The 12333-nt window shown below is 55.2% G+C and overlaps 1 protein-coding gene across 1 annotated transcript; it reads right to left on the bottom strand.

The window, feature by feature from the left end:
• Window positions 1-1592: 1592 nt before the first annotated feature.
• On the bottom strand, window positions 1593-11976 carry C17H1orf115 (chromosome 17 C1orf115 homolog). The gene is made up of 2 exons (XM_045983081.1): window positions 11630-11976; window positions 1593-4083 (listed from the first exon to the last, which is right to left on the bottom strand). Exons 1-2 carry the CDS (start codon window positions 11906-11908, stop codon window positions 3964-3966), a joined length of 399 nt encoding a protein of 132 aa, XP_045839037.1. The 5' UTR covers window positions 11909-11976; the 3' UTR covers window positions 1593-3963.
• Between the last annotated feature and the right edge of the window lie 357 nt (window positions 11977-12333).

Consider the following 12333-nt stretch of genomic DNA (forward strand, 5'->3'; position numbering starts at 1 on the left):
AAGGTGTCTTTTGTTATGCTAATGAGGCAAACCTCCAGGTTGCCGGAAGAATCAACCCTGTGATTAGAGGTTTGGAACTTTCTGCCTCCTCCAGACCTCCCGGGAGAGGAGCGCAGATGGAAATTGAATTCTATGGCCAATTGCCACTAATTTAATCAACCGTCCCAGGACTGGTCTCCATAAAAACAGGCTTTGAGAGCGCTTCCAGGCTGGGGAACCCACTGGAGATTTGGGGAGACTGGTGTGTTTAGACGGGTGGAAGCTCTGGACCCTCAGACCTTGCCCTCCTCAGACCTGACCAGCTGCTCCCGAGTTAGAGCCTTTTGTAATAGGTAATGGAGAAAAATGTTTCTCCGAGTTGTGTGTGCTGCTCCAGCAAACGAACAGAACCCAGGAGGGTGTTATTGGAAACTCCATCTTTAGCTGGTCAATGAGAAAGCCCAGGTGGCAGGCAGCTTGGACAGGTCTTGCCAGAGGACTAAGCCCTTTCATAGGCTCGCTCCAGGGAACAGTGCTAGATCGGAATGAAACTGCAGAACACCCAGCGAGGTCAGAGAGCGCCTTGTGGTGTTGGAAAACTCACACATTCCCACTGGGTGCAGAACTCCCCCCAAGTCTTCTCCCACAGCTTCGGTGGGGACTCTCAAGTCAAAGGGCTTGTTATGTATGCCCTGCCTGGGGCTGGCACCTGCCAGGGGCCCCTGCGCTCCCGGCTCAGGTCAGACGGACCCCAGGCTCCCACCTGGGGAGTCCACTGGCAGTTGCAACACGCAGCAACCCCCAGGGGCCAGCATTTCCCAATCTTCCGACTCACTAGTGCAAAACGCAGCTTCCTGGCCCCACAGGAGCCCCTCCATCAAAATCGGGAAACCTCAATGGAAACGTAAAGATGGACAGAAATTGTGGACATACTCCTGCTTCAGCAAGGCCTACCTTTCAACTGAACAAGTTTCTCTCTCCATTCTTGAAGCCTCTCTCCCTCCCCCCTTGGCTTTTCTGTGAAATCCTTCGTTCCAGGAGCTCCGGAGCTCCATATCGAAGTTGAGACTTCGATGGCTAGTGCCAGCCTGGAGACATGAACACCGCTCAGACCCGATTCCTATCAAATGCACCCAGATCCCGTGTTTTCCTCTAAGACCCTCACTGAGCCTATTTACCCTGGGTGGGCTTCCAGTCTTGGAGACACCCTGCCTCCTTGGCCTAGCAGAGTGATAAAAACTATCTCCTACTTTATACCCAGGCTCTGTCTTCAAGCTATACATTTTGGCTCTGGAGTTTTCAACCACTGGAGGTTCTGGAAATTTTCAGTTCCCACAAATGTGTGAGCTGAGGTTTCTCCTGTACACTAAAGCCTATTCTGTTTCTAGACAACCCCCTGGCCCTCCTTAACACCTAAGCAGAGTTCCAGAAGAATCGGGGACCCTCCTCCTCCTCCCCTTGGGGCGGTCTTGGGCTCCCCGTGGTGGCGTGGGTGGCCCCAGGGAGGTCCCCGACCGGCCCTCGCCTGCCCTGTGAAGGCAGCTTTGGCTGGACGCTGCAGGAATCACAGGCAAGGCTGGAAACGAGGAGAAAAACGTCACACGGACACGTTACACAACGGAGGGTTTTATTTACATCACAGGGCAAGAAAAGGATACAAAAGAAGCCTCTTGGTCAAGCGCGGAAAGGCAAAGCTCTACAACTCCATTCTCAGTAAGGTGTAGACCCTGACATTAAACACGCACGCGCACGCACACGCACACACACACACACACACACCCCCACCAAAAACTGAAGACAGAGAAACAGGCAAAAAGCTAACCTGCAACATAAATGACCTGTCCCAGGGGAATGAGCACTCAGCGAGTTTGGACAAGGTCATCTTCTGTACACAGGAATCTGGCTCCCAGGACAATCCCTGCGAGGCTCTGACGGATGACATTTCTAGGCTGATTATTAATCAGACGAGTCAAATTTCAAGGGCCAAAAGTGCGTGGCCTGAGAGTGTCTCCAATAGGGGGATGGGACAGGGAAGGTCCTCACAGGACAGGCCTCGGCAGCTCTGGGCCCTTCCAGGGTCACACTTCCTCTCCCCTAAGGGGACTCAGTAGACTTCTCTGGGGCAGATCAGCATCCCTGGCCCGCCACGGACGGACACCCGCGCGGTCCGTCACAGGCCGCAGAGGCCTGGCTCTCCCACTAAACTCTGCTTGGCTGTTTCTTCCACTTGGGTCTCTTTCCCCCGAGTCCCAGTGTGTCCGGGCAAGCCGTCATTATCTTCCATGGGTGAAAATGTGCTCTCATCATCCACTTTCACCATCTGATGAAAACCAGACGGCTTGTTGTGCCTTTTCCTCACAAGTATGAATGATGCAGAATGGGATCCCAGTTCTTCCTCAACACGGCCTCCAGAACGAGTAGCTACAACGTTCTCCTACACCGGTTCCTGTTTCTGTCCCTCTGTCTGTCTTCTCCACCCACCTTCTCCACATCCTGGTGCCACCTGGTTCTTCTGGCTGGGGAGGCCTGAGCCCTGAAGCTGCCTCTGCAAGGCCTGGGGACCTGCTCAGGGCAATACGCAGGTGTGGCCACGCCCCTACAGATGGGTCGGCAACAACCACTTGGCCTTCTGGGTCTTCTGTCAAGAGTCGCAGCAGTGGGCTATCCGGGGGGTTGGCAGAGGGGTAGGGTAAAAGGGGCCTCCTCTTTCTTTTACCTCCCTGGCCAAGGGTCCAATGGCAGTCCTTGGGCCGTCCCGGGGGAGCCCCCAGGACCCATGCGGCACTGAGCTCTGAATCCAGGTGAGATGTGGACCAGCTTGGCAGCACCAGAGGAAAGGATGCTACAGAGGCAGCCAGTGAGAGCTCGGGCTTCAGGGGGACTTGCAGCACCAGCCACGGCACCCCTAGCCACCCAGCATCCTTGGGCCCTCCCTGGAGCTGCAAGCCCAGCTCGCCTGAGATCTCCCAGGGCTGAGGAACCAGACCTGGCTCCTGGACTCCCACTCCTCCTGTCCACCATCTTTCTTGTTTCTACTTCCGGCACACCTGTCTCCTACTTACTGGTTCTGTCTCTAAAATCGCACATTTTCCTTGCTAGGCACAGTGTCTCCCTCTCACCCAAGGGCAAAGAGGTGGCGAGCAGCTGCAGGAGTCAGGAGGCCCCCGACTGCCTGGACAAGTGAGCAGCTCAGAACCTGCAGCCGCGCCGCACCGCGCAGCCCAGGCGGCAGAGGCGCTCCCTCCAGCCTCTGCTCCAGCCCGCCCAGCCCACCTCTGAGCCCCCTCCTTCCCCCTGCCCCAGCTGCACATTCCTGGGGGGGGGTGCACCAGTTTATCTGCCTTACACAGTCACACACATCACCGACAGTTTTCAACGCACCCCCACCGTCAAAGAGAGTTCCTTCCCTGCTTCTTCTTCTCAAGCCCGTGATTACACTCCTGGTGACAAAGGGGTGGAGGAGGAGATGGGGCGCATGACAGACAAACAGCTCCCCGGCTGCCCCCGGAAGCGAGGCAGCCAAGGGCTGTGAGCACCATGTCAGCCTGCGACCTTTCCAGAACGTAAGAAATCCCCTGGACTTGGTCCAGGTCAATATCCCTTTGCCCCCTCTGGAGGGGAGGGGTCATCGCCACTCCGCTACCCACCCGGAGTGCCCCGTCTGCTAAGTGTCTGCAGCCGGCCCAGCCCCGCCGCCGCCGCCGCCGCCACCCCGGGAAGCCTTCGGTGTTTGCACACGGTGACTCCAAACCTAAGGCAGGCCTGATTCTCTACGGGATTGTCCACTGGGAGCTGCCTGGGTCCTAAGTCATGAAAAGCTCAGCGATGCGCAGGGATGTTCCATTCATAATATTCATCCAATGCAGCCGGGAAAGACACTGATTTCCTCCAAGGGTTTTGTGGGTTCAGGTCAGGGGTGATCCCAGAGCGGAGATCCCAGAGCGGAGCTCCCATCCGCGTCTGTGCTCGGCCCCACAGCTCCCGCTAGCGCACGAACGAGACCACGCTGGTGGCTACTCCGAAGGGGGCAGAGTAGGCCGCGGCGAAGCCCTGCAGGCCGATGACCACGTAGCGGCATCCCTTGGTGACCACCTTCCCCACGTTCTGTTTTTCAGGAAGAGAAGAGAAAAGCAAAGGGGCGGGTTAGACAGCTCTGCAGTCCCTCCCATGGAACGGTGACCCAGGAAAGGACCGTCAGGGCACACGGGCCACATCCCGTGTTCCCACATCCGCCCCCCCAAGCACACGTGGGGGCTCACACAGACGCCATCACCTGGAAAGGTATCTGCAAGCCCTGCACACTTCCAGATCACTCGGACATCTCAGAACAGCACCGAGGATGCCGGATCCAAAACCAAACCCCTTCTGTTTTCAAACCAGGCTCCACACCCAACACGGGGCTGGAACTCATAACCCTGAGATCCAGAGTCACAGGCTCTACTGACTGAACCAGCCAGGTACCCCTGGTTCGTTGGTTGGTTTATCTACTTATTTATTTTATTTATTTATTAAGATTTTACTTATTTGACAGAGAGATCACAAGTGGGCAGACAAGCAGGCAGAGAGAGAGGGGGAAGCAGGTTTCCTGCTGAGCAGAGAGCCCGATGCGGGACTTGATCCCAGGACCCCGAGATCATGACCTGAGCTGAAGGCAGAGGCTTTAGCCCACTGAGCCACCCAGGCACCCCTTTATTTATTTATTTTTAAAGATTCTATTTATGGATTTGTCAGAGACAGAGCGCAGGAGAGTGAGAGAACGCACAAGCAGGGGGAGCGGCAGGCAGAGGGAGCTCGATCCCAGGACTCTGGAAACATGACCTGAGCTGGAGGCAGACACTCAACTGACTGAGCCACCCAGGCGTCCCGCCCCTGGTTTTATTTTTGAACCAAAGCCTCTTCTCTTGCCTGTTCCAGCCTCTTGCATCATCGCCAGGCGGGGTCCAGTGTTGCTGCCCTCACTGGTCTGAAAGCACACCCCGCCCTCCCTCCAGCTCCGCGGCAGACGCCTGCCCAGCCCGCACACTGTCTCTAGCGTCTCCGGGGTTCTCTCCCGCTGCACCCTGCAGTACGATTACGCACTCCTCCAGGGTAAGGACTACGCTGCGCGTTCTTGCCATCCACTCCTTCTCTGCAAGGCCTGGTGCTGGGCAGGCGACATCCCAGGGATTCAAACGGGATGGCCGACAGGAAGCAAATACCGCCCCCCCCCCCCGCCCCGCCCCAAATACTAATGGTGCTGTTGCCCACCGCGCCCCCCTCCTCTCCCCACCCCCAACTTTCGCCATCACCCTTCAATGCAGTCAAACATCCCTGTGGACGGCTCTACCACATGCCTCATCTCTCAGCCCCCTCACCTTTCCAACTCCCAGTAAACACCTAAAATTCCTGGTTTTGCTTAAAATGCCTGATCACGGTCACAAAGCTCAGAGCCAACGCTGCCCAGCAAACCTCCTCTGCCCGGCAGGCTGACCTGCCCTCTCTCCCGACGGGGCTCGTGCTCACTGCCGTACCCCCAGCGCCCAGAGAGGGCCCGGGTCTTTCCTATGGAAGCTCGCAGGCTCCATAAGGAGCCCGGGGGGAGGGCCAGGTGACGTGGATGGCTTCTCTAGACACGGACTCCTGGCATAGCGCCCATCGACTCCTCAGTGAGACACCAGGGTGCCCGCGGGGGGCGGCGTGAGGTTGCTGAGAGAGACAGCTCTAAAAATGGGTAATGATATTCGGCGGGAGAATTTTACTTTCCTCCCTGAAATAACAGTAACAGAAAGACTATTCTCTGGGACCAAGTGTCAACAGCCCTTCATACGCAGGGCCACAGGATGGGGAATCGCGGGCGCCTGACTGAAGGACGTCTCTGACCTCTGAGCATCCCCCTTCCTCAGCCCGCAATTCCCAAAAAACGGCTCCTCACTTCACCTTCGCCGTTTAGAAAGAAGCTGCCAGAATAGCTCATTTCACCTTCGCCATTTAGAAAGAAGCTGCTAGAATAGCTCATTAGCTGGAAGGCTGTCAAAACACAGGTTCCAGAAAAGTGATACAAAGAAACGTAAAGTATCCATCAAGGACCACTTCAGTGTCACTTGAGGGAGGTTCTGAATTCTTGATGTGAGTCAAGTTTTCAAACCAAATCATCTCCTGGAGAAGCTGTGGGGCATGGGGGACCCAGGGGAGCGTCGTAGGCTGAAGAATGAGCCCCCCCCATCCCAAGATCCTGTAAGTATGTGGCTTTATGGAGTCAAAGGGATTCTGCAGATGTGATTAAGAGCCTTAAGATGGGGGAGATGGTCCTGGATTATCCAGGTAGGGCCAATCATTCTAAGGGCCCCTATATATTCATAAAGACCCAAAGGAGGGCAACTGTCCTTCTAAGAGGGACACAAGTCACACAGAACGCAGTGTGATGACAGAGGCAGAGGCTGAGGTCCACGGACTTGCGCTGCGGGAGGACGGGGACCTCTGGACGCTGGAAAGAGCTCCAAAACTGGTTTTTCCCTGATGCCTGCATGGGAACCGGCCTGGGGACTTCAGCACAGTGACCCTGATTTTGGACTTCTGGCCTCCAGACCTGCACAGCTGGTGTGGGTCCTAAACCGGCACGTTGGTGGTGATCTATTACAACTGTCCTAGGCTGTCATGCTTTCTGGGGGTTCTCCGCACTCAACTAACCCCCGCTAAAGTCAGGGACTCCCCACCCCCTTCCAGTTTCCAAAAAAACAAAACAACAAAACAAAAACAAACAAAACACACTCAGACAAACAAAAACTAAAACCCAGCTGCCAACAAAGATCACTTTTCCCTGAATATGGAGATCAAGTCTCCAGTCTGAAATGCAATCAGGACCCGGTACAAAGCTGAGCTGGGCGATCAGCCACAGATGGAGGTTTTTTCTGAGTCACTGAGTTCTGATTAAAAAGGAATGAGAAAGTCAACAGTCCTACAGGGTCTTCTCCTTCACCACCCCAACCCCACGCCCTAAGACAGCAGCCAACCATCACAGAAGCCTTGCCGCCTGCCAGGTTTGAAAACCCTCATTTTACCCCACGTCACAGAGACGGAAACTGAAGCCAAGTGGTGGGCCCAGCCCCAAGGTCACCAAACAAACGGGGGCAGGGTTCCGGTGCCCTGGTCCTTACCAGATGCCCCCAGAGCATGACAACAATTTTTCTCCCTCTTGAGATAAAGGCTCCTCCACGCATTGTATTTCCCCCTCCCATCCTCCCCTAGCTGCCTAGTGGACAAAACGTACTTACTGTCCTCATCCACTCGTCTCCCGCGGCTCTCAGGGGTGCCTGGGAAAGGTGGCCTCTCATCTTAAGCTAAGTTTTGGAGGTCAGTCCCCTCAACCCAACTGCCAGGTGAGACTCCTGCCTTCCAGCTTGGCTGGTTACTCTCTAGCTATGCAGCCCCAAGAGCACGACTTCCTTAAACTCGTTCCTATTGCTGCAAAATGGGGGGTTCCCCTCCACTTTCCAAGGTTCTGGGGATAATTGACGGGTGTCACTCAGGAAATGGGCAGCAGAACTGCTGGCATACTGCGGCAGAACAGCCAACGTCTGTCCCTTCCCTTTCCCTGTCCCCAGAACATGGCCCTTGAATCATTAAAGCGCCATGTAAACACTCACATCCTTACAAAGCACCAGCGACCACGGCCGGGCAGGAGTCCCCGCACACCCGCCCCCAGCCGGAGCCTCTGAGAGGGGGGGACCAGCTGGGCCCTGGGGACCAGGGACCATGGGAGAGGAGAAATCCTTTCACATTTTACAAATGCCTATTTTTTTAATTATTTTTTAAAAGATTTATTTGTTTATTTGATAGGCAGAGATCACAAGCAGGCAGAGAGGCAGACAGAGAGAGAGGGGGAAGCGGGCTCCGCGGAGCAGAGAGCCCGATGTGAGGGACCCCAGGACCTGAGATCATGACCTGAGCTGGAGGCAGAGGCCTTAACCCATTGAGCCTCCCGGGTGGCCCCACAAATGCCTCTTTAAACAGAAGCAGGAAGGGACTTGGGTGCAGGGCTTGACCAGTGAGCGGATGAATAGAAACTGCCGGCCCCCTTCCTTGAAGGAAAAGCCGAGACCATTAACAATGCGACCATTAACAATGTGGCACCTTCACAAGTCCCTCCTTATTCCACCCGCCGGGAAAGGGAACGATTCACGTGGGTAGCTGAGGCCTGGAGACTCACCTCCCCACACCTCCAGCGGGGGGCCTGGCTGTTGCCGTGGATTTTCGGCACAGCGGGGTGGGCTCTTTTCTCCTCCCACAGTGGAACCTAACTGGTTACCTTCCCAGATGCCTCCAAGAAAGTGGAAAGTTGAAGGCAGAGAGGGCGCGTCCAACTCTAATGGGACAGTGTCCTCTCCTCTGGCTTCCGGAGTCTACCGAGCCTACCGAGCGAGGGCATGACAGAACAGCTTTCAGCTGCGCACATCCCTGCCTGGGCTGTTCCCTCCGCCTTGGATGCCACCCCTTCTCTGTCGGGTCAATTCTACCTTTTTAATTTTTTTTAATTGTGGTGAAATTCGCATAACAAAAATTAACCATTTTGAAGTGAAATATTTGGTGGCATCTGGTACACGGACAGTGCCATGTGACCAGCACCTCAACCTACTTTGAATACATCTTCACCATCCCCAAAAGGAAGAGCTGCACCTGTTACACAGTTGCCCCTCCCCCCATTTTTCCTTCTCCCCAGTCCCTGGAAACCATCCATCTGCTTTCCTCTCTCTGCATTTACCTATTTTGGACATTCTATAGAAACAGAACCATCCACGCACATGGCACGTGACCCCCGTGTGTCTGGTTTCTTTCACTTAGCACACTGTTTTCAAGGTTCATCTGAGAGAGGGAAATTAAAGGGACCCCAAGACAAACTATTTTGTTCATTCTTTTTCCTGCTTCTATTTTTGTGAGGACCTACAGCCCGTGCCCTACACACACCTTACAGAACAGATACCGTTTGTTCTCCTTGTAAAGGTCAAGGTTTTAACAACTGCTTTCGAGTCTTCCGGCACAGTAGGTAACATCTAAGGAGTGACCAGGCAGGGTGGTTCCAAGACCAGTGACTCATCAAGATCCCTGGCTCCAGGGCCAAGTGCCTTCTGAAGGACAGACACCTCAACTCTAATCTTTGTTCCTAGATGCCTAAGACACTTGCTCCAGCCCGTCATCCTCAGTAAAAACTCTAAGTCCCAGTGAAAACCCCAAGCCCAGACCAGACTCCCCTTTCTTTCCAAGTCTCCAACACACTCTGTATCTATATTCTCTCTCTCTCTGTCTTCAATGAACTCTGCTCTCACTTCCTCTTGGCTGAGTTTTGAGTGCCATCCTGTGCGGAGCCAAGGACCCTCCTTGGACCCAGCCAGCCTCCATCACATCCACGCTGTGGAACGTAATGGGACTTCATTCCTTTTTATGACTGAGTAATATTCCACAATGTGTATATACCACATTTTATCATTTATCAGCTGAAAGACACAGGAGTTGTTCCACCTTTTGGCTATTTTGAATAATGCTGCTATGAACATGTGAATATGTTCTCTATGTTCTCTCCCTCAAATAATGTATGTATATTTCAGTACTTATTTTCAGTTATTTTGGGTATATAACTAGGAGCTTAACTGCTAAATCAAACAGTAGTTCTATGCTTAATTTTTTTTTAAAGATTTTATTTATTTATTTGACTGACAAAGGTCACAAGTAGGCAGAGAGGCAGGCAGAGAGAGAGAGGAAGGAGGCTTCCTGCTGAGCAGAGAGCCTGATGTGGGGTTCGATCCCAGGACCCTGAGATCATGACCCGAGCCGAAGGCAGAGGCTTCAACCCACTGAGCCACCCAGCCGCCCCTATATGCTTAATTTTTTTTTTTTTAAGATTTATTTATTTGACAGAGATCGCAAGTAGGCAGAGAGGCAGGCAGAGAGAGAGGAGGAAGCAGGCTCCCTGCTGAACAGAGAGCCCGATGAAGGGCTCAATCCCAGGACCCTGGGATTATGACCTGAGCTGAAGGCAGAGGCTTTAATCCACTGAGCCACCCAGGCGCCCCTATGCTTAATTTTTGTAGGAAACTCCAAACTGTTTACCACAGCAACTGCACCATTTTACATTTTCATTAGCAATCTGCAGAATTCCAATTTCTCCACATCCTTGCCAACATTTGCTATTTTTTGTTTCTGGTTTTTTTGTTTGTTTTTATTTTTTTAAGTAATAGCCATCCTGGTTAAGTGTGAAACAGTACCTCGTCATTAACCTCTGAAACCTCAACCTTCCCTGCCCAGTTCTCATGTCACCTGACTTCATGACACCCTCATCCCGAGAACTCTGTACCATGTGGCTCCGCAGTGGTGCCCGGACTCTGTTGGGATCTCCCCAGACGGTGTGCACTTCACGAGGGCAGGACTGCACTGTATCTGTTTCGTTATCTCTGGTGGTTAGCACAATCCCTGCACGAAATGAGCACCCAAAAAGCATCTCCACGTGCCAGCCCCTGACCTGAGATGTCCCCAGTACCAGGTTTGCCAGCTGGGAGGCCAGCGGTGGTTTCTTGGTGCTGAACTGAGATCAGATGGGTCAGTTCTAGCAGGACCCAGCCTGAGAGTCCCGACCCCAATGCCTGCCCGTAAACTGTGCCAAACCCCCTGACTGGCTTTTACAGGGGATGATACACCCAAGTTTCTAGGAGCAGAAACTAGATGGTTATAGACAGGCTAAGAGGCACAGACAATGAGACTGAATCAGATGGGGCCTTTGGCCAGAACACAGTGAGTTTTATGATCTTCTTCTGGGCGGCCTTGCCCAGTCCCAGGAGGCAGGGGCATAAGTAGCTTCAAGTGATTCGCCTAGGCACTGCCTTGGGCTTCGATCTCTGAGAAGGACACTGTCATTTTATCCCATCTTCATATTCTCTCTCTCTCTCTTCCCCCTCCTCTCTGTCTCCTTTGCTTCCTCTGTCCCCCAACCCCCAAGGCAAAAGGCAGTGGTATTTGCAGGTCCCACAGTATAAGGGTAGCCAGCTGGGGGCAGAGAAAAGTAGATTTAACAAGTGCCTATTTACATACTGTCGAGCTCCCAGGCCCTGGAAATAACCTCTGGAACTGGAGGAGAAAAACCCAAACAATTCTCAGCGGGTGGGATATCCTGGAGAGGATGTTGCCAGAGAACAGATGAACCGGCCTGCAACTCCCTACTTTCCAACTGGGTCACCCTCTACGAGTCACCTCACCACGCTAATGCCTCAGTATTCCCATCTGTAAAATAGGGACACGGATTTCTGTCCTATCAGCTGTACAAGGGGGGTGTAAGGCACACCAGGCTCAGAACCACGGGGATGCTGGGACGTGTTGGGAACGGTACCAGGCAGCCAGCCCCGGGGGGTTAGGGTTTGGATTGGTCGGCCCCCACCACCCCACCCCAGCTCCGGTTTGGGTTCTGTCGTTACTTGCGATCGAGTTTTCCTTCCCCTCCGAGTGGACAGAACCCTCGTCCGTGTCTGTTAACGACGGCTGGAGAGGGGACGCAAGGGCAGCTCAGGGAAGCTGAGCGCGGCCGGGCGGTGGGGACCCGACGCCCACCCTCCGGGCGATCGGTCCGGAAGCCCGGGGTCGGGCCGCCCGCACCCCGAGCCCGCGGGCAGGGGCGGGCATGGGGCCCTACCTTGCCGTACTTCTTCAGCTTCTGCCGGTACCTCCTCCTGGGCTTCTCGGCCGGCGCCGGCTCCTCCAGCGGCTCGTAGCGCTCGGGGAGCACGGCCAGGTGCACCTTGCGCGCGCTCCGGGCCCCCGGGCGCCCCGCGCTCGCCGCCTCGTCCCCGCGCTCCGGCTGCTCCAGGAGGGCGGCCGCCTCCTCGTCCCCGTCCGCCCGCGCTCGGCCCCGGGGCCCGCGGCGCAGGAAACCACTCGCCGCCTTGCTTCGCAGCCTGGCGCCCACCGTCATGATGCTGCGACCCCTCTGGCTACCGCTCGAGAGAAGACGCCGACCTCGGCGCCCCGCCTGCGCCTGCGCCCCCGCCCCCGCCGCCGGCCGCCCGCCCCAGCCCGGACGGGGCGTGGGTAGAGGGGGTGGGGGTGGGGGCTCGGGCGGCAGCGCCCCCTGGCCGCGGGGCCCGGAATCGCGCGCTCAGCCGCACCTGCCCCGGGCCTACCTGGCGGCCACAGCGGGGCACACCCGGAAAGCTGGGTGCGCAGTGAGCACACGAAACACGTTCGGCCACACTTGCGACGAAATAAGTGAACCGCAAACAACGAGGCGTCCCTGGCCACGCTCAGATCGGCAGAGGCGACGGGGACAGTAAAGATTGTACTCCACGCCCTGTGGGTGGGTGAGACGGTGGTGATAATGCGCTGTTACGGGATGCGCAC

Source organism: Meles meles, chromosome 17, assembly GCF_922984935.1.
Source record: "Meles meles chromosome 17, mMelMel3.1 paternal haplotype, whole genome shotgun sequence".
Lineage (NCBI taxonomy): Eukaryota > Metazoa > Chordata > Mammalia > Carnivora > Mustelidae > Meles > Meles meles.